The following is a 22,368-nucleotide window of genomic DNA, read 5'->3' as shown; positions in this document are numbered from 1 at the left end:
ATTCTCTGGCTTTGGAGCCTGTCCTGGAACTAGCTCTGTAGACCAGGCTGGTCTCGAACTCACAGAGATCCGCCTGCCTCTGCCTCCCGAGTGCTGCCAGACTGACTTCACTTGCTCTAGCTGAGGATAACCTCGAACTAATCTTGAACCACTTGCCAAGCCCTGGGGTTGCTGATGTACACCATCTCTAGGTCATTTTACCGCTTTGTGATAGTTGGGGTATTTTGGAGTAGGAGCCTACAGTTAGGGTATTTCAGATTTGTATCTATTTGGACAGGTAGAAATGTTTCCATAAATTGAGTCCCTTTCCCTCTTTATGACCAGCTGTATATTATTTGAAACCCAACTGGAATTGACCATCAAAGCTGTAGTGCGCCAAGCAGACGATGGTCTCCATCAACACTCCTTAGACTAGACATTGAGGATTTTGATCTATTTGATCTGGCCCATGCTTTCTGTCAATAGACTGGTAGCTTTTAACTTTCATTTTCAGGTTCAGATGCAAGAAAACATGTTGCTTATAGAAATAAAATTGGCTGGATGATCAGTGCCTGCTCCTTCCTGTTAATGTAAAAGCCAGTAGTCTCCAGCTGGCTGAGAAAAAAAAATGTAGTTTAGCATGTCAGCTGCTCTTTCCTGCTGTTCTGAGACATCTGCAGTTGGCTGTCTGGGAGCCATTTGGACACAGACAAGGTCTTATGTGATCTGTTAGTGACTCCTAGTGTGCTGTAGCTCTATTTATTTTGTTGTTGTCTTGATTTTGTGTTTGGAGACAGGGTTTCTCTGTGTAGCCTAGATGTCCTGGAACTCTGAAGACTAAGCAGGCCTTGAACTCAGATCCATCTACCTCTGCCTCCCAAGTGCTGGGATTAAAGGCATGCACCACCACCGCCCAGCTTCTGCAGTTTCCTAGCAAGACTTGATAGTAAACGTCATGTTCAAAATACATGTGAAGCGTCTTAGCATCACACTGGACTGTACAGTATACGCTCTGCCTAGACCCATAAGGAATACCGAAGGGGCAGCCTGTAGTAATGGTCTGTTAAGTTTTTTGAGGTAAGCATGAGCTCGGTGTGCAGCCCTAGCTGGCCTGGAGCCTGCTGTGCAGACTTGGCTTCAGCCTGCAGCCGTCCTCCAGCCACCTGGGTGCTGAGGCTGCAGTTTTGTGCCATCATTCAAGGCTCATAAGTACATGTATTCTTTAGATTTATATCTGTTTTACTGTTTATGTGTATCACTGTTTGCATGTATGTGTGTGCACAGTGCCCACAGAGGTCAAAAGAGGCATTGGGTCCCCTAGCATAAGCTACAGATGGTTGTGAACCACCACGTGGGTGATGGGAATCAAACTTCAATTTGCAAGCATAGCGAGTGCACTTACCCACTGAGTCATCCCCCAACCCTGTTATAAATTATTTCCTTCCCCACTCTCTCTTCTTTCTTTTTACTATAAACATGTATAAATGTATTCTGACAAGCCCCTTTCCTGATGATGGACACGAGGATGGTGCCTGGTGACAAGACTGACAGAAGGATGCTGACATGCACTGCCTTTGTTTCACCTCCCCCAAGAAAAAGGGACAAATAGTACCCACAATGTAAACTTTACTGCTTTACAAAACCCTACTTTTGTTTGTTTGCTTCTGGTGATGAGAACCAAACCCAAGCCCTCAACAGGCTAAGCATGTGCTCTCCCACTGAACCGCACCTTCAGCCCCTGGTTAGTCTAGTCTGTGCTCACCGCTGAGCACCTCACCAGCCTAGGGTTCTAATAGTGCCAGCGTTCTGACGTGGACCTGGGCTTTTAGCCCTAGATTCAACACTAGTCTGAAGGGCTGGTTCAAACCATCCTTGGGTTCCAGTGATCCATTATCCCTCTGGAAGGCGTCTGTGACAGACGAGCTATGAGGAAGTTTCAGCACTGTGTGAGTGCTGGTTTTACCTGACTCCACACTGCACAGCCAAGTGTTAGCAGGAGTTCATCAAAACCAGACCAGACACTTCTGGGAGAAGGCCCTGGTGGCCCGGGCAGCTACTAATGAGAGCTGCAAAAGTCAGCAGGGGTTTGTTTCTTCCTTTTTGAGACTGGTCAATGCAGAATATGAATCCAAGGTCTGATGGCCTTCAAGAGAAGAGAGATGCTCAGCTACCGTCTCATTGGGGAGATTATCTTCCAGCTCCAGACCTGCACTCAAACGACTGGTTTGTGCTGCACACAGAAAGGAGCTAAAGTTTGAAGCCAGAATGAATGGCCACGATTCCTGTTGTCAGGTTTTCATAGGTCACCTTCTGAAAGCCTGCATCTTCAATCATCTCCTTGAACTCTTCCTGAAACACAAGAGAAGCACATGGGATGCTTGGGTTTTGATCTCAGGATGTTGGCTGTAAATTACAAAAGCTCTGTACCTGATTTGGGAACTTCCGAATACTTTCCACAAGGTACTGATAGGACTTCCAGTCTCCTGCAATGACCTCCCCAATGACAGGGATGACCTGGAAACTGTACAGATCATAAAGCCTAAAAAAAAAAAAAATTAAAAAAAGGTCAAAGATTAAGATTAGAGTGGATTCTGGGTGTATTCCCTGTACCAATAACATAAAGAAAAGTGTGGGGCTAGGGGAGATAGCCCAGAGGTTAAGAATGCTCTCTGAAGCCGAGCATGGTAGTGCACACACTTAATCTCAGCACTTGCAAGGCAGAGGCAGGCAGATCTCTTTGAGTTTAACGCCAGCCTGGTCTATCTAGAGAGTTCCATGACAGACAGCCAGGGCTACATAGTGAGACCCTGTCTCAAAACAAACAAACAATCTTTACAAAAATGTGCTTGGATCAATTCCTTAATATTAAGTGGAGAGCCGGGCGGTGGTGGCACATGCCTTTAATCCCAGCACTCGGGAGGCAGAGGCAGGCAGATCTCTGTAAGTTCGAGACCAGCCTGGTGACAAGAGCTAGTTCCAGGACAGGCTCCAAAGCTACAAAGAAACCCTGTGTGTGTGGTGGGGAATAGTAAGTGGGACAGTGCAAGCCAGGAGTCGCTGACTCAGATGTCTACAGGGGTCAAGCAAGTGACTGAAACAAGGCAAGTAGGCCAAGAGCAAGGCCAAGAGGCCCACAGGGAGTGATGGCTGCGTAAAACTGGAGGAAAGGCCTCTGACGCCTGCGTGGAGGAGTTCGCCCTACCAAGCAGTGACACATCTGATTTTTTCCAGTGAAGCTGGAAATCCAGAGTTCATGTTAATTTCCTGATTTTACGTTTTTAGCTAGCTGGTGGGTTTGAGATAATCTTATTCATTCTGTAGACTAGTCTGGCCTGAACTCATACAGACACAAGCAAGGGTTAAACTTGAAGTGATCCTCCTGCCTCAGCTTCCTGACTGCTAGAATTACAGGTATAAGCCACCACACCTAGGATTAAATTTCTTAAAATAACATATGAGTGAGCCGGGCGGTGGTGGCGCACGCCTTTAATCCCAGCACTTGGGAGGCAGAGGCAGGCGGATCTCTGTGAGTTCGAGACCAGCCTGGTCTACAAGAGCTAGTTCCAGGACAGGCTCCAAAACCACAGAGAAACCCTGTCTCAAAAAACAAAAACAAACAAACAAAAATACCATATGAGTCAAACAAAACGAACCGTGTGGGCTAGCATGGCCTCTGGGTGTTTGCTGAGGCTCTTCTGGCCCAAGCATTTTCACTAAGAACTCACTGACCTCTTCAAGAATCCCTGCCCCTTGGTGCCTCTGAACTCACAAAGTCAGGCGCCTGTAGTTTACTGGTTATTTTCTATTTTGGGGTGGGGAACCTTTTGCTAGACAAGTTCATAAAGCTCTGCTATCAATGCTAACCTGGATATGAGGGGATCATTCACTTGGCTAAACTCCAGACAGAGAAACCGTCCTCCTGGCTTTAGGACCCGATGGGCTTCCTGGAGTGCCTGAGAGAAAGAGCGAGAAGAAAATCCTCAGCAGACCTCTGCACAATTCCAAGGGTCAGAGGCTTGTTTAGTTTCTATGTGCACTGAATGAAACATTCCCCATAAATTCCCTTTTACATCCTTAGTATTTATAATGCAGAAATTACCCCATGTTCAGGCACTTGCTGCCCTGTGACTAGAGAAAGTTGCTGATGCAGGCAGACGGGCACAGCTCCATGAAGATGAAGCTTAGAACCATGCGTTAGAGTCACAGTGCGTGTGTATCTGTGCACCACTTGTGTGCCGGTGCTTGCAGAGGCCAGAAGAGGGCATCATATCCTCGGGAACTAAAGTTAGACACAGGTGTGAGCTGCCATGTGGATGCTGGGAATGGAAACCTGGGTCCTCTGGGAGAGCAGCCATTGAGCTATCTCTCTAGACTCCAACATAACAATTTTAATTAAAGGAATATGACAGAAAATGACACATATGTGGATCATTCATTTTATATGGCACAGAATGCAGCACAACTTTACCCATTGAGAGCCTGGTGAACATCATGGGAAATCTGCACAAATACAACCTACTTAGCTATTGTCAAAGGGGGTACTAAGAGTTTTATGTGATAACACGGAGAAAAATCACCATATAAGCCCAACCAATGGCTCAGGCCTATAACCCCAGCTACTTGGGAGACCACACAAGGCCAGCCTAACTTAATGAGACTACTAATGAGTATCTATAAAAAGCTCTTAAGCAACACAGACACATACAAAATCATTGATTTATGTGTGAGTGTGTGTACTTGTGTGCACATGTGTTTCTTTAGAATGCTGAAGACTGAACTCAGGGCCTTGCACATGCTAGACAAATTCTCTGCCACTTAACTGCAACCCCAGTACACACCTGGCCTTTTCCCTGGAACTTGCTCTATGGACCAGGCTGGTCTCAAAATCAGGGATCCGCCTGCCTCCGCCTCCTGAGTGCAGACTGAAAACGTGTGCCCCACAGTTAGCTCCTCCTGCTTGTATAGCCAGCACTTTACTGGGTGAGCCATCTCCCCAGTCCTTCCTAAGCACTGGGGTTATAGGCATTGCCAGCACACCCAATTTAACAGACACTTAAAAGGCACAAAACATCTTTACAAATATACACAAGGAATTGGAGACTGTGTGGAAGAAGAGGCACCAAATGCTGGGAGGTGAGTGTGAGGTTATCACTGACACAATCTTGAACTTTGAATCTTATTCAAAAGTATTTCATTTTAATCTTACTTTTTTGTTTTTGTAAGATACAGTTGTTACTGGGTCTGGACAAGAACTCATCACATAAGACTCCTGTGGCCTTAAACTTGCAATGATGCTCCTGCTTCTGCCTCCTGAGTGCCACATTACAGGTGTGAGCCACAACAACAGGCAAAAACACGTTTCAGTCAGAGCATATAATAAACCTTGTATAGAGAAAGGGATGGCCATAAAAACCAAGCTACAGAGTGGGTGCTGGCTGCCTAGCACCACTACAAACTGCACAGAGCAGCAGAGAGAAGGGCTCGTTTTCGCTTACAATCTGATAGGTTCCAGGCTGGAACAGGGTAGACCTTTGCCTGCAGACTCTGGTGAAGAGGTACAGGATGGTAAACTGCTCACCTTCACCTTGAAGTCAAGAAGCAACAAAGAAGTGATGTGGGAAGTCCTTCTGTACATGTTTTGTGTTTATTGGTTAATGAATAAAGAAGCTGGTTGGGCAAAGGCAGGGTGGTATAGAGCTAGGCAGGAAAACTAAACTAAATGCTGGGAGAAAGTAGGCAGAGTCAGAGAGAAGCCATGTAGCTGCAGGAGAAAGATTCCCTCCAGTAGGCCACAACTAATGGGGAACCTTGTTAGCCAACCGTCTTTAAGAGGTGGGTCTTAGTTAAGGCGTGGCTTCGCTGGGACCCAGGGTAAAAGGTATGAACCTCTGTGTCCATGCTACCTGCACCTTTTCCCACAGGAATGTGCTTGGATTTATCGTTTCCTATTTCATTAGTTTCCCCCTTATAATAAATATAATTGTTTTATCCTTAGCTAGCCTGGTCATTTCTACACACGACCTCATGGTGATGATACATAGATTAATAAAGACGGGTTAATTTAAGATGTAAGAGCTAGCTAGCAATACGCCTAAGTGATTGGGCAAGCAGTGTTTTAATTAATACAGTTCCTGTGTGATTATTTTGGGTCTGGGCAGCCTCCAACTACAAATAAGGTGAGTTTTTGTTTTATTTTTTGAGACAAACTCTCATACAAGAAGCAGTAATACCTGGCCTTGGTTGTTTTAAATAGGATCTATCAGGCCAGGAGACATGTGCCTTTTTTAATCCTAGCACGCTACAGCCAGAAGCATACATAATGAGTCTAAGGCCAGCCACGGTAACAACATGAGACCTTTTCTCCAAAACAGACAAAACAAGCCCACAAAAACCAAAACAATGGCAACAAAGATAGGCTCTAGCTATACAGCCAAGACTGGCCTGCAACTCTAGCTCAGCCTCCCAGATCCTGTAATTGCTGTATATGTTGACATGCTTGGCTTAGGAAACTACATTCTAGCAAATTATCAAACCCAGAGAGAGGGTGGCAAAGACCCTCTGGCCTGTAGCCAAGGAGAAATTATATCTGAACTGGAGTGCAGTTTAGTGGACGGAACCTTAGCCTGGAGGAATCTATGGACATTCCAGTAGCTAGTATCCTAACTAACTGGAGGACAATCATGTGGCCGTTTGCAGAGGCTTATGTGCCCATGCCTGGTGTCACAAATAGTGCAGAATGTGGAAAAGACAGAAAATTTTCCCTTCATAGTAGCAAAGTAATTATTTACATGATTAATTTGTCTCTTCAGAGAGTTGTTGTTGTTTTCTTTTTTAATTTATTTAACTTTATGTGCATTGATGTGATGGTGTCAGATCCCCTGGAACTGGAGTTACAGACAATTGTGAGCTGCCATGTGGCTGCTGGGAATTGAACCCGGGTCCTCTGGAAGAGCAGCCAGTGCTCTTAATCATTGAACCATCTCTCCAGCTCCCTATGTTTACATTTCTTTTATTTTCTCTTTTAAAGATGTATTTATTATGAGTACAGTGTTTTGAGCACCAGACCTCATTACAGATGGGTGTGAGCCACCATGTGGTTGCTGGGAATTGAACTCAGGACCTCTGGAAGAGAAGCCAGTGCTTTTAACCTCTGAGTCATCTCTCCAGCCCGAGAGAGGGTTTTTGTTTATTTTATTTTTGTTTTTAAGCTGGATGTAGTAGCTTATGTCTGTAGTTCTAGAATTTGGGAAACTGGGGCAGGATTGCTGCAAGTTCAAAGACAGCCTGGACTACACAGTGAGTTCTAGGTCAGCCTGCTATTGAGTGAGACCCTGCTTCAAAAGAACAAAATGAGGATTTGTTTTTCAAGACATGATTTGTTATATGGGTCTTGCTGGCCTGGAATTCACAATGTAGAACAGGCCTCAAACTTAAAGCAATCCTCCTGCCTTTGCAGGAGTGTTGAGAATATAGCCATATGCTACCACACCTGCCTACAAAGTACTTTTTTTTTTAAATTAAAAAATATAGCTGGAGCCGGGCGTTGGTGGCGCATGCCTTTAATCCCAGCACTCGGGAGGCAGAGGCAGGCAGATCTCTGTGAGTTCGAGACCAGCCTGGTCTACAGAGCTAGTTCCAGGACAGGCTCCAAAGCCGCAGAGAAACCCTGTCTCGAAAAACCAAAAAAAAAAAAAAAAAAAAAATAGAGCTGGGTATGGTGATATATACCTTTAATCCCAACACTTGGGAGGCAGAGGCAGGTGAAGCTCTGAATTCAAGGGCAGCCTGGTCTACACATGAAGTCACAGACAGTAAGTTCTATGTCAGGACTATATATGGAAACCTTGTCTCAAAAACAAATCACACACACACACACACACACACGATGTGGGAGTGTCATATCAATATGTTGATTTCATTGGTTAAGCAATAAAGAAACTGCTTGGCTGGCCCTCATAGGTTAAAACATAGGTGGGAGGAGTAAACAGAACAGAATGCTGGGAGAAAGAGGAAGTGAGCTCAGACTCGACAGCACGAGAGGCAGACGCCTCAGAGAGACGCCATGCTCCCATCTCCAGGGCGGACGCGAGAGCTCTGCTCTCCAAGACACATGCGATGAAGCTCCGACCCAGGATGGACGTAGGCTAGAATCTCCCTGGTAAGCCACCTTGTTGGCTATAGCAGATTATTAGAGATGGGCTAGTCCAGGTGCGAGAGTTAGCCTAGAAGAGGCTAGATAGAAATGGGCCAAGCAGTGATTAAAAGAATACAGTGTCCGTGTAATTATTTCGGGGCATAAGCTAGCCCCGCCGCTTATATTACTACACACACACACACACACACACTCTCTATATCTATACCTACACCTATATATGAGTGTGCATGTGTGTATGCGCACATGAACATGCACATGGAGAACAATTTGCAGGAGTTGATTCTTCCACCGTGTATTTCCTGGACTGAACTCAACCCATTAGGTCTGGTAGCAAGTGCATTTACCTGGCACTTTTGATCTTGGTTTCCAAGTAATAAAATAGAGAAAGGGATAGAGGTGGCAGAGAGAGGGGGAAGTAAGGGAGAGAGAGAAAAATAAAAACAGGACAGGGAGAGAAGGGCAGGGAAGGAAGAAGGCTTAGAGAAATGCTAGACAGCTCAAGGTCCCTAACCGCCAGGAGGCATGAGCACACTCAACTGACCTATGGGGTTTCCACAAGGCCCCACCTAAAGGTCCACAGCACCTCTCAACAGCGTTACCCTCAGGTCTCTTGAAGAGTACTATTCAGACCAGAGCAATCCCTACAAAGAAAGTCTTGCCTAGAAATAGAGGAGTCAGACAGTGGGGGCCCACAACACAGAAAAGAAGCCAGTTTCTTGCATATGGTCTTTAAATGTTTGACAGAATGTTCAGGAGGAAATGAAGAGTTGAATCCTATTGAGCTATGAGCATTCTCTTCCCGCTGTACTGGAACCATGATGTTCCCTTCTGCCTGTACAGCATCCGAGTGCCTCTTTCTGTGTCTGACCACGCCTCTGACCTGCAAACTCACACAGCTTCACAAAAGGAAACAGGAAATGCCATGGTCCAACCATGAAGAGAATGTCAGTGCCAACCCGAGCAACCAAGAACTGGTTCTGGCTTAACATTGTGGAAACTAAGAAACAAAAAAGCCCTAGGGCTGGAGAGATGGCTCAGTGGTTAAGAGCACTTACTGCTCACACAGAGGACCCAGGTTACAGTTTGCAATACCCATATCAGATGGCTTCTAACTTCCTGTAACTCCAGCTCCAGAAGATCCAACATTCTCTGGTCTCCAAGAGCACTTGCATGACACAGTGCATAAAGACTCACATAGGTACATACATCAATAAAATATATATATACATACACACATATGTGTATGTGTGTGTGTGTGTGTGTGTGTGTGTGTGTGTGTATATATATATATATATATTTTTTTTTTTTAAGAGAAGAGCTATGGAGATAGCTCAGTGGGTAAGAGCACTTGCTGTGGAAGGAAGAGAACCTAAGTTCAAATCCTCAGCACCCATGTAAAAGCCATGCTTCTCAGGGCCAGTATACCAGCATACACACCACACACACACACACACACACACACACACACACACACACACACACACATAGATGAGACAGAGGAGGAAGAAATCTCTAAGTTTAAATAGCCACTCCTCTTAACTACTGGGCCCAGAAAAGAATCTTCCCTGTCTTCACCTGGGATAGCTCCACTCCAGGGGAACTGCTACCCTGAAAATCACATGCATCCCAGGGATGCTAGATCTATTCATACCCGGTCAATGTGTGTGACATTCCGGATCCCAAAGGCAATGGTGTAAACATCAAATTTGTCATCATCAAAGGGCAGTTCTTCAGCATCTCCCAGTACCCATGCAAGTCCTGGAAGACAAAACCAGTTCTGGATATAAGTCTAGGTCTAGGTAGCTATTTCCCACCGCACCACAGAAGTAGTGAATCTGAGGATTCTGTAGGAAGCCAAATAAAAGTGTAAGTGCCCTAGGCATCAATGTGTGTGGCCTTGTGGTAGGGGTGGGGGTCCAGTGGCATAGAGCCCATGATGCAAAGTCTGGGTAATGCCAGAGTTGAAGTGAGAGAATTCAAGAACTGTTTGGTTATTGTGGAATATTATTTAACTATGTAAAGGTGTGTTACATTTGTTTATGCTGCATTTGTTTAACGATGTAAAGATGTGTTGCCTTGCCTGCCTAAGGCACCTGGCTGGTCTCATAAAAAGTTGAATGGCCAATAGCCAGGCAGTAGAGCAATAAGCAGGGCTGGCAGGCAGAGAGAATAAGTAGGAGGGAGAAGAGAAGAGAGAATGAAAGAGGAAATGAGGGAGACACCAGCCAGACAGACATGGAGTAGGACATACAGAATGAAAGAAAGGTTAAAAAGCACCAAGTTGGGCTGGAGAGATGGCTCAGCGGTTAAGAGCATTGCCTGCTCTTCCAAAGGTCCTGAGTTCAATTCCTGGCAACCACATAGTGGCTCACAGCCATCTGTAATGAGGTCTGGTGCCCTCTTCTGGCCTGCAGACACACACACAGACAGAATATTGTATAAATAATAAATAAATAAATATAAAAAAAAAGCACCAAGTCAAAATATAGATGAATAGAAACAGGTTAAACTAAGTTATAAGAGCTAGTGGGACAAACATAAGCGAAAGGCCAAGCATTCATAACTAATAATAAGTCTCCATGTCATGATTTGGGGGCTGGCGGTCTGAAAAAGTCTGCTACATTTGGTGTCATGGAGACTATAGATTCGGTGTCAGAAAACACCTGCCTTCTCCACTGTACTCCTGGCTGCCTTCACTGGTGTCCTCCAATTTTAAAAACCTAACTTATAGCAGGGCAGTGATGGCACACACCTTTAATCCCAGCACTTGGGAGGCAGAGGCAGGCAGGTCTCTGTGAGTTCAAGGCCAGCATGGTCTACAGAGAAAGTTCCAGAACAGGCTCCAAAGCTACACAGAGAAACCCTGTATCGAAAAAACAAACAAATACCCACTAATTTATGTGGGGACAGCTACCCAGCAGCATTTCTGTTTCAGCGCTAGAGATCAAACCCTGGGCATTCTGTGTGCTGGGCAAATGCTGCCATTGCACTACATATCTGGCCCTACCTTAAAGCAATGTTTTTCCAACCAAGTGCTTCATAGTTAGCACTGTGATAAAGAGTTATGGCCTTAAGGTTTTACTTACTACTTTTTAAAAAAAAAAAATAGTTTTCAAGACAGGGTTTGTCTGGGTAGCCCTGGCTGTCCTGGAACTCACTATGTAGACCAGGTTGGCCTTGAACTCACAGAGAGTCACCTACCACCACCACCCAGCTCCAACTTTCTTTCAACTTTTTATTAACTAAATTGTCCAAGACTGACCATAAAACAAACTCATTCAAGACCAGGCTGACCTTGAATTTTTGATTCTCCAGCGTCAGCCTCCCAAATATCTGGAATTATAGGTCTGAGTGATTGGTCTGGTTCTAAATTCAAACGACAGTGGCTCCTCATCAGTATAGCTATGCCCTGAAGGACAGTGACTTCAATTCCATTTACTAAGGACCAGCTAGGCGGCTCCTAGGAAAAGGTGCTGGTGCCAAGACTGACACCTGAGTTTGAACCTAATGGGGGAGCCGGGCGGTGGTGGCACACACCTTTAATCCCAGCACTCGGGAGGCAGAGGCAGGCGGATCTCTGTGAGTTCAAGGCCAGCCTGGTCTACAAGAGTTAGTTCCAAGACAGGCTCCAAAGCTACAGAGAAACCCTGTCTCAAAAATAAATAAATAAATAAATAAACAAACAAACAAAAAACCAAAACCAAAACTACATGGGGGAAGGGGAAGGAGAGAACCATTTCTTACAAATTGTTCTTTGATCTCCACAAAAACACATTTATGCACACACACATATAGGCACACAACGGAAATTTTTTTTAAAATATGTATTTATTATGTATACAATATTCTGTCCGTGTGCATGCCTGAAGGCCAGAAGAGGGCACCAGACCTCCCTACAGATGGCTGTGAACCACCATGTGGTTGCTGGGAACCGAACCCAGGACCCTTGGAAGAGCAGGCAACGCTCCCAACCACTGAGCCATCTCTCCAGCCCACACAACGGAAATTAATGTAAAAACTCCAACACTGTCAAATAAACATTATGGGAGGCCACTATTTTGGATTATGCTCTTGCACATGTCCAAGAGACCAGACTGAAAATTACAGTGGATGTCTTGTGCTCAAGTTCCTACATCCATGTGGAAAATGACCTGTGAAACTTGAGGACTAGCACAGGCCCTCTGACTTTACTCCTACAAAAAGAAAGAAACTAGAGCCGGGTGATGGTGGCACATGCCTTTAATCCCAGCACTCCCCACTGGGAGGCAGAGGCAGGCTGATCTCTGTGAGTTCAAGACCAGCCTGGTCTACAGAGCTAGTTCCAGGACAGGATCCAAAGCCACATCCGCTGAGAGCCACTCAAGCCCTTCTGGTCTTATTTACAAAGACAGAGACTCTGAAGCAGCCAGTTGGCTTTTGATTCTTCCCTTCTGTTTTCTTCAGTCTTTATCTTTTCATAAAACCAACCTCCTTGTTTGGTCATCAGAACATTTTGCTTCCCTCTGTGGAGCAGGCTGCCCTTGAACTCAGACCCACCTGACACCTCCTCTCAAGAGAGTTTCTGCCTAATTGACTACATCTGGAATAATGTCAGCAAAGGACAGATTCCAACCATTTAGCTCAAAGGATTTTTGTTGTTTGTTTCCGTGTGTATGTGTGACTGAGTGTATGTAAGTGCACCACACATGTACAAGAGCCCACAGAAGTCAAAAGAGGGTGCTGGAGCCCTGGAACCTGAGTCTCAGGCAGTTGTAAGCTGCCATTTGGATGTTGGGAACCCACTGCAAGAACCGTCTGCTCTCTCAGCCACCGAGCCATCTCTCCAGCCCCTAGCTTAAAGACCGTAAGTGGCTTTACTTTTCATTGCTTAATCAGGTAGATAGAGGTAGAACTGACTATCAGGGGCTCAGGACCAGCCCTAGCTGCTAGCCTGGATAATGTGACATTTTGTCTCCAACAACAGCGAATTCCTAAGCAGGTTCATAGCCACACTGTAGAGGAGATGGCTCCAGAAATGGAACATTACCTATCATTTCACTGTTTGTTCTCCGTTCTCTATGGCTAAGCACCAGACAAAGGAAATGCATTTATCAGTAGGAGTAAGATAGCGAACGAAGGAGTCCTTCATCATGAAAGCCAAGTGGGCTGTAGTTCGTCTAGGCAGCTTCTTCTTGATGTGTGAGGAGGAGGAAGAGAATAATTGGCCTAAAATAACCAGACATTCAAGTGGGAGGGGGGACAGAGAAATGCTGACATTGCCCAGAGTGTTGACAGAGGACCTTCTTTGTGACATGCCCTTGTCTCTCTGGCTGCCTGCACTGCCTTAGAGGCACAGAAGAGGGCAGTCTGGCAGTCCCGGAGAGCTAAGTCAAGAGGGCAAGCTTTGTTGTTTGTTTGAGATGGTTTCACTGCGTAGCCTGAACTGGTTGGGAACTCACTACATAGAGCTCTCACAAAGGTCTACCTGCTTTTGCCTTCCAAATTCTGGAATTAAAGTATGTACTGCAGCCGGGTGGTGGTGGCGCACACTTTTAATCCCATCACTCGGGAGGCAGAGGCAGGCGGAACTCTGTGAATTGGAGGCCAGCCTGGTCTACAAGAGCTAGTTCCAGGACAGGCTCCAAAGCTACAGAGAAACCCTGTCTTGAAAAAAAAAAGTATGTATTACAAGTCGTTGGTGGTGGCACACACCTTTAATCCCAAGATTCAGGAGGCAGAGGCAGGCAGATCTCTGAGTTCAAGGCCAGCCTGGTCTACAAAGTGAGTTCCAGGACAGGCTCCAAAGGTACGAAGCTTGGTTGGCTAGGGCAAGTATTTTGAAATATTCAATGGTCAGATGTAAAATCAGTGGCAGGGTAGCATAGTCAGCATGTGCAAGAACCTGGGTTCAATCTCCAGTACTTAAAAAGGTTTTTAGAAAGAAAGAAAAAAGGAAGAAAAAGAAAATTGTGTGACTTAAGAAGCTCCTGTTATGAATTCAAGGCCAGCGTGGTCTACAGAGTGAGTTTCAGGCTAGCCAAGGCTATACAGTTAAGACCCTGTCTCAAAAAAAAGCAACAACAAAACCAACAACTTGAAGAAGATTTTTAGGGCATGAGATGGTTCAGTGGGTAGAGGTGCTTGCTGCCAACCCTGACAACATAGCCCAGTTTCCAGGACCCACGTGGTGGAAGGCAAGAACCAACTCCCACAAGTTGTCTTCTGACCTCCACACATGTGCTATGGCATCAGTAGAATCTCCTCTAGCCCCCATAAATAAAAACATAATTTTAAAAAGTAACAATGGGGCTGGAGAGATGACTGGGCTGGAGAGAGGGCGCAGCGGTTAAGAACACCAGCTGTTCTTCCAGAGGGCCTGAGTTTGATTCCCAGCACCCAGCAGGTTTACAAGCATCTGTTATTTCAGTTCTAGATCTGATGCCCTCTTCTGCCCTCTGCAGGCACCAGGCACCCACATGTTGCAGAGACATATATGCAATCTAAACACTATACAGATTAAAAAAAAAAAACTGCAACAACAAAAAAGAGGATCCTTAAGCTCTTTGGGCCAAACAGCACCGCCCACCAAGCTTAGCCCATTGCTCCAATTCTGGAACACACCTATAAGCAGGGCTCAGCCACCATCTTCAGTCCCTGCTGACTGGTAACACGGCCAGTGGCTGGACCATAAACACTTGAGAACTGATGTGCATCGCCTTACTTCCGAAGCCGGCAAACAATGCTGCGTCGGCTGAGGGACTCACCGGTTGTATGTCCTTGGTCCACGGCTTTCTGCTTTCCGACCTTTAGCATCTCCCTGTTGATGTCACAGACCATGACGAGTGAACCACCTAAGGGGTCCTCTTCATTCTGGTACTTTTTGGCAATTTCTTCCCAGGATAAATTTTGCTGAGCCCGTAACTGTCTCCTCTGTTTCCTCTGATGCTGTGCCTGAACATAACGAAGGAACCGGAATGCAATGTCACCTGCAGGAAGCCAACAGAAGGACAGATAAGAATGAAACCAAGCAAAAAGTATCCAAAGCCCCAAAGAGCAGAGGCAGGAGGCATGTGATGGAGGAAGGACGCTTCTGCTCCTTTCAACAGAACCGTTCCTCCCTCCACCCCCAAAAAGGATGCATCCGTGTTGTCTAGGCTGGCCTTCAACTCCTGATCCTCCTGATATAGCCTCCTGAGCTGGGACTATAGATGCATGCTACCATGCCTGAGTTACACTAAACCTTTCTCCTTCCTTCCTTCTTTTCTTCCTTCCCTTCCCTCCTTTTTTTTTTTTTTTGTTAGTAGAATCTTTTTTATTCAGAAAAAAAAAAAACACAAAAACAATTTTTTTTCCAAACACACACAGGAGGGGGTATGGGTAAGGGGAGGTATCTGTCTGTCCAGCCCCAGCCACCGGCCCATGTGGTTTTGGCAGCAATAAGGGAAATGGGGTAATGGCTCAAAAAATAATGGTATGTGTGTGTATGGAAAGAAAGGGTGCAAAAGCTGAAGGGAGTGGTGGGGAAGGGGACAGATGAGGTCAGTATTGGGAACGCTGCAGGTGGGAGGCCATTTCATAACATTCTTGTTGATCAAACCACCGTGGACACCTTCTTTGTCCATCAGCAGGACTAGCGTCTTGGCAGTCATGGTGACAGTGACATTGAAGGTGGGGGCTCCTCCGGTGCTCTTGGTACGAAAATCCATTCCTTCCCTCCTTTATTATTTTCTCATTTGATACTGTTTCATGTAGCCCAGTCTGGCCATGAGTTCACTAAGTAGCTAAGGATGATTTTGAAGTCCTAGTACTAATGCCTCCACTTCCTGGGTGCTGGGATTATATGTATACATCACACAACTGGGGTTTAAAGTAATTTTCACATTAAGGGCTGCAGGTGAGGCTCAGTGGGGAGAGTGCTTGCCCAGAATGAACAAATTAAGGGGCCCCACACCTAGCAGAGCATACACCAAATAACCAAACATGGCTGTGCATGCCTGCAATCCCAGCACTTGGGAAGTGGAGGAGAGAGGATTAGGTCAGCACAGCTATGTAATGCGTTTAAATTTAGCCTGTGATACATGAGACCTGTCTCAAAAAAAAAAAGCCACTTATGACAGCACATGCCCAGTACTAGGGAGGCACGTGGACCTTTGTGTTAAAAGGCCTGCCTGATCTACACAGCAAGTTCCAGGCCAGACATGGCAACATAGTAAGACCCTCTCTAAAAAACAAAAAACTACAAAAGTAATATAAGTAATATAAAATGGCTCTCTGCATCTATAGGTTCCAATCTACAGATGTGACTATGGACCACTAGGCAGTGAGGCCTACCAAACCCACAGACTTTGTCATCATCCCCTAAACAATACAGTGAAACAGCAGCTCACCTGGTATCTGTAGCTGCCATGTGGCATTGCGCTCAACCAAGGGTTTGAAGCAGGAGCCTAAGCAAGCACTCTTCCACCAAGCAACACCTCAACCCAGCACACATTCTGTCAGTGTTATTATTGCTGCTTTGTTTTAGACAGGAAGGGAGTTCACATTGTCTAGGTTGTCCTCAAGTTTGCTATGTGGCAGAGGGTGACAATTTCTGTTCCTTTGGCCCCCACCTTCTGAAGGATTGGACTTGTAAGTGTGTATGGCCAATCCTGGTTTCTGTGGTTCTGGGGACTGAATCCAGAGTTTCATGCATTCATGCATGCTAAGCAAGCTCTCTGCCAACTAAGCCACATCTCCAGCTCTTAATTGTTTGCTTTTCTTATTAGGTTTGTTTATTTGTTTGTTCTTTTTTTTTTTTTTTCTTTTTTGAGAAAGGGTCTCTCTGAGTAGCCCTGTCTGTCCTGGAACTCAATTTGTAGACCAGGCTGGCCTTGTACTCAAGACTCAAGAGATCTGCCTGCCCTTGCCTCCCAAGTGCTGGGATTAAAGGTGTGTGCTACCACCTCCCGGTGTATTAATTTATTTTTAAGATTTTGTTTCTATTATGTGTATTTTTGCATCTGTGTGTGGGTTTGTGCACATAAGTGCAGTGCCTGTGGAGTCCAGAAGAGGGTGTTGGACCCCTGGAGCTAAAGTTACAGACAGTTGTAAGCCACTTGACATGGGTGCTGGGAACTGAACTAGAGCTCTCTGCAAGAGCCGTGTTTACTCTTAACCATTGAACCATTGCTCCAGCCCCTATCTGTTTGGTTTTTGAGATAGGGTCTTGATTTGTAGCCCAGGCTGACCTCACATTCACTATGGAATTCAGGCTGGCTTGGATTCTCTTGCCTCAGCCTCCCAAATGCTGAGATTAAAGGCAGAGATGTACTTGTTCTTAGCATTTTTCTCCGCAGGTGCTCATTGTGCAATAAGGAACAAAGGCCTACAGTATGCTTTGATGCCTGATGTGGGAGTGGATAAGGCAGGAAGGCGGCCTAAATAGCTTATGTCCTGAACAGCTTATGTTGTGTGAGAAAAGGCCTTTCTCCAAACAGAAGGAGATTAAAGGCCAAACGGAAGATAAACAGGCTGGAGCAAAACTTTATGACACAAACTTTTCTACAGTACTTGTAGCATTGAGGAGGAAAACCAAAACAAAACAAAAAACAAGCTGGGCATGGTGCCCTGGGCCTGTAATCCCAGCACTGGGGAGGCAGAAGCAGGAGGATCACAGGCCTCAAGGAGTTTTAAGGCCAGCGTGGGTTGTTACAAAGGGAGTTTAAGGTCAACCAGAGCTACACTGTCTCAAATACAAAAAAACAAAAATCCAAAGAAATAAAGCAGTCATTCAGATAATGAAATGTCACAGAACACTTTTTAGTTGGTAAAATCTTTTCTTAGAAAAAGCACCAGGCACGAAGCTGCCCTGGAGTGACATGCTTGCCCTCTATCAGAAGTCAGCAGCATAGGGGTTCTTCAGTCACCACTGCTAGCCAAATGGCAGGTGCAGTAGCCCACTTCACCAGCAGACAGGTCTAACAGGATACTCAGCCTTCCGAAGGACACCAAGCAGGGTATTACCTGTGCCTCCAGCCACATCAAGCAGTTGGGTCCCGGGCAATGGGTGCATTTTCCTGATCAGCAAATCCTTCCAAGCACGATGGATGCCGAGACTCATCATGTCATTCATCACGTCATACTTCTTGGCCACACTCTCAAACACCTGATAGACTGGCATGAGATAGACACAGTTATCAACGGGACTGATGTGGGGGAAATCTAAAGGAAGAAACAAAGGGATGTTTTCCCTCTTGAAAGTGTCTTTGCAAGGTGATGCTAAGCCACAATGCTTAACATTAAACCTAAGATGCACCTTAACATTATGTTTCCCTTCTCATGGTGCTAGGGATTGAACCCAGGGTCTTGCACATGCTAGGTAAGAAGCCCATCAGCGAATGATTTCCGCAGACCCCAACACCACCCTGCATTAAATGTTTAAAGGTTCACTAGAGAAACCAACCTATTTCCTAACGCCCAGCATCCCCATTCAAACTCAGTGCTGGATTAACTGTGAGTGTGAGCATGAAATACAAGCTTCGGGCAGTTTTTATTCCATGACTCATTATGAAAATAAGAGGTATATGTCATAATCAGTAACCAGTTATGTCATCTACTTTATAGACTGCAGGCTGCTGTGTGTCATCATGGATCAGTTAATCAGCGTACACTCATTCATGTCAGACTACAATACTTCTACTGTGTCCTTGTCTCTTGGTGACAAACCCATTTGGTATACTTAAATAAATGAAAGAGGAAATTGAGCAACAAAGATGAGTGACCAGGGGAATAAGGGTAAAGATTAGCGAGCGTGACTAAAGCCCTGAATTTAATCTCCAGCACTGCCAAAAAAAAAAAAAAAAAAAACCCAAAAAACAAAAGCAAGCAAACAACAATAGCAACAACATAGAGTTCATCACAGAAATGGTGGAGCAGAATGAGAATGTGTGTCAGTGCAGTCACAAGCAGAAGAGGTGACTGTGGGGACACAGACACTGATGTGGCCCAAGAGCCTCTAGATCCACAGCAGAGGAACTTTGTAAGGGTAAACTTTCTAACCTGGACGAGCCATAAGGATTGTGGCAACCGGGTTCAAGATGACTCAGAAGTGGTAGAAAATAAAAATTAGAGGGTCAGAGAGATGGCTCAGCGGGTGGAGCACCTGCCACAGGGTCAGGGAGAGGGCTCAGTGGGTGGAGCACCTGCCACAGGGTCAGGGAGAGGGCTCAGTGGTGGAGCACCTGCCTCCAAGCCTGAAGATGTGAGTTTGACCCATAAGACCCACGTGGCAAAGGAGAGAACTGACTCCTGAAATTTGTCCTCTGACCTCCCCGGAGCCCACAGACACACACACACACAAGATCAATACAGATGTAATAGATTTGTTTTAGAATTTCCATTAAAGGGGTTCTTAGAGGTATTTCATGATGGTGAGAACACAAGTCACCTCTTCATGCCCCAACAGAAAGTTTAGAAAGGGGTTAAAGGCAATTTGCCAAGTCATAGGACCCATGCTTAATCTCTGTTGTAAACACCATGACAAAGGGGCAAAGTGTTCAAATTGCTCCTGGTGCATTTTAATTAAACTAAAACAATTTTATTCTCAGTGTTTGGAATTTTTCTTAGGATTTAAACGTTTTAAGCTAAACTTTAAAATATGAGCTAAATCCCATTTGTGGGCTTTTAAATATATATATATATATTTAATATGTATTAAATATATATATATATATTTAAGAATGATGTGTGTGTGTGTGTGTGTGTATAATGGTTTTTATCAAGACAGGGTTTCTCTATGTAATATCCCTGGCTATCCTGAAATTGACTTTGTAGACCAGGATCGTCTCAAACTCAGAGATCCACCTGCCTCCCGAATGCTAGGATTAAAGACGTGCACTAGGACATCAGACCCTTAAAATACATTGATTTTTATTTTATGTGTATGAGTATCTGCCTGCACGTATATGTCTATGTGCCACATGAGTGCCTGGTGTCCATGGAGGCCAGAAGAGGGTATCTAAGATCCCTTGGGACTGGATATAGACCAGTTGTTCTCAATCTTCCTAACGCTCTGACCTCTTAATACAACTAACTCCTCTTGCTGTGGTAACCCCAAACATAAAAATTATCTCATTGCTATTTCATAACCGTAATTTCGATACTGCTAAGAATCATAAGGTAAATATCTGTGTTTTCTGACGGCCTTAGGTGACACTTTTTGAAAGGGCTGTTCCACCCCCAAAGGGGTCATAGCAACCCACAGGCTGTGTTGTTATGGACAATTGTGAGCCATCATGTGAACGCTGGGAATTAACTGGGTCCTCAAACGCTTTTACTGCTAAGCCATCTCTCTACACCCTTGATTGATTGATTTATCTATCTCTAGCCCATTTTCTGATTTATTTATTTTTGAAGAAGGGTCTTGATATGTAGCCCAGGATGCCTTGAACTTGTGATACTACCACAGCCTCCTGAATGTTGGAATTTTAAGTATGGGCACTACATTCAGTTTTCTTTCTTTCTTTTTTTGCGATAGGGTCTCTCACTATGTAGCTCTAGCTATCCTAGAACTCACAGAGATCCACTTGCCTCTAGCTCGTGTGTGTGTATGGTGTGTGTTTTGATTTTTTGAGACAGGATTTATCTCTGAAGTTCTGAAGCCTGTCCTGGAACTTGCTCTGTAGACCAGGTTGGCCTTGAACTCACAGAGATCCCCCTGCCTCTGCCTCCCGGACTGCTGGGGTTAAAGGAGTGTTGGGGTTAAAGGCGTGCACCACCACAGCCCAACTTATGTGTGTATTTTTTTAAGGGGAGGGAATGGTGTCTTTCTTTAGTAAGAAACTAAGAATGGGGACTCTGTAGCCAGAAAACCAAATGGTGTTAAAATAGTAGTTCTCCCACTTTAGTAATCTCTATCCCTCCTATATCCACCTCCCTGGGATCCTGGGATCACAAGTTTACACCACCACACGCAATTTACAATTTACGGGGCTCTGTAACTGAGCCGCGCGAGGGAGAGGCAAGCACTCTACCAACTGAGCTCCGTTCCCCGCCCGACTACCATCTTAAATTCTCCAAGTTCTTGTTTAACTGTTTCCTAAGAAAGGGATTAACATTAGCCACTAGTGGGAAACTGAAGTGAGAAATGGGGGTTGGGGGGATGTCTACAAGGCGCCTGGCATATAACCTCGAAACTGATGACAGCTAAGGACCATGCTGTGCTTAAAAGAGTGGGCAAGTCGGGTTTGGTGGCACATGTCTTTAATCCCAGCACTCAAGAGGCAGGCGATCTCCACACGTCAAGCTTGACACTGAGGGACACAAGGGGGCGTGTGGCGTGGTGTAGCCTCTCAAACGCCTGCATTCCCAGTGTATCTCCCTGAGTTCGAGGCCAGCCTAGTCTACAAACGGCAGTTCCAGGACAGGCTCCAAAGCTACAGAGAAACCCTGCCTGGAAAAACGAAAACAAACAAACAAACAAAAAAAAAAAAACAGAAGAAACACTCCCCAGTTACAGAAAATGAGACTCCAATAGCGGGAGGTTGAGTCTGGGAGTTGGGTACTGCTCGGAAGTCAGGACTGTAGGACTGTAAGGACCACAGCTCTGGGGCTAACAGGACGTTAAATCAGCCCGCAGATGGGTGAAGGAAACCAAATCGATGACAGACAGGTCCCTCCATCCGCCCTCTCGCCCGGTCACCTTTGCCCCCTTTCTCCTCCTCCGACACAGTCTCAAACCCGAAGTGCGTTTCTGCGGCTCGCTTCTCTTGGGACAAGGACCGCGCACTCGGCGTGGCTCCGAGCCAGAATCGATGAAACCCGGGGAGCCTGGAGTCTCCCGCTGCCCGCGACCACCCGCGGCAGCAGTAGCGCCATAGATCACAGCTTCTGGGAGCCGCCATCTTGATATCCCGGCGACTGCGAGGGGAGGGCAGGTCGGGTTGCGTCACCAGCCGGGTGACGGCGACCGGCAGGAGTCAGTATTAGTAGAACGCACCCGAAAGCGCCCGTTGTTAAGACGTCATGTTTGGTTTAGGATTTGAAAACTTGAACAAGTGTACAACAGGTGTTCCCTAACAGAACTTAGAATTCACCAAGAATGAGGAGAGCTCGGAGTGAGGCCCTAGTTGTGTCTGCTGCCAACCAGTACCTCTGCATCCCGCGTGCTAGAGTGCTCCACTTATGTTTTCTGGTGCAGAATCTGACTGAAATTGAGGCATGTTGTTGTTAAAAGACCAAGATTACGTGATCAAAAATGTTTTGGCTTTAATTATATG

General features: G+C 45.6%; 1 protein-coding gene across 1 annotated transcript; it reads right to left on the bottom strand.

The window, feature by feature from the left end:
* Nucleotides 1-1,590: 1,590 nt before the first annotated feature.
* On the bottom strand, nt 1,591-22,007 carry Coq5 (coenzyme Q5, methyltransferase). Its single transcript, XM_005344303.2, has 7 exons — nt 21,792-22,007; nt 18,116-18,265; nt 14,878-15,099; nt 9,786-9,892; nt 3,844-3,932; nt 2,407-2,518; nt 1,591-2,328 (listed from the first exon to the last, which is right to left on the bottom strand). The coding sequence occupies exons 1-7, from the start codon at nt 21,991-21,993 to the stop codon at nt 2,227-2,229; spliced, it is 984 nt and encodes a 327-aa protein (XP_005344360.1). The 5' UTR covers nt 21,994-22,007; the 3' UTR covers nt 1,591-2,226.
* Between the last annotated feature and the right edge of the window lie 361 nt (nt 22,008-22,368).

Source organism: Microtus ochrogaster, chromosome 2 (assembly GCF_000317375.1).
Source record: "Microtus ochrogaster isolate Prairie Vole_2 chromosome 2, MicOch1.0, whole genome shotgun sequence".
Classification (NCBI taxonomy): Eukaryota; Metazoa; Chordata; class Mammalia; order Rodentia; family Cricetidae; genus Microtus; species Microtus ochrogaster.
The sequence above is the reverse complement of the archived record's forward strand: the minus strand, read 5'-3'. Positions and strand labels throughout refer to the sequence as shown.

What these genes read in the sequence shown, in the direction of transcription:
- Coq5 (XM_005344303.2), bottom strand. Translation starts at nt 21,993, where the DNA reads ATGGCGGCTCCCAGAAGCTGTGATCTATGGCGCTACTGCTGCCGCGGG. An exon ending in GGACCAAGGACATACAACCG is followed by an intron (nt 9,893 to 14,877) that starts GTGAGTCCCTCA and finishes TTTGTCTTCCAG; the next exon opens with GACTTGCATGGGTACTGGGA. An exon ending in AATGATCCCCTCATATCCAG is followed by an intron (nt 2,519 to 3,843) that starts GTTAGCATTGAT and finishes TTTTTTTTTTAG; the next exon opens with GCTTTATGATCTGTACAGTT.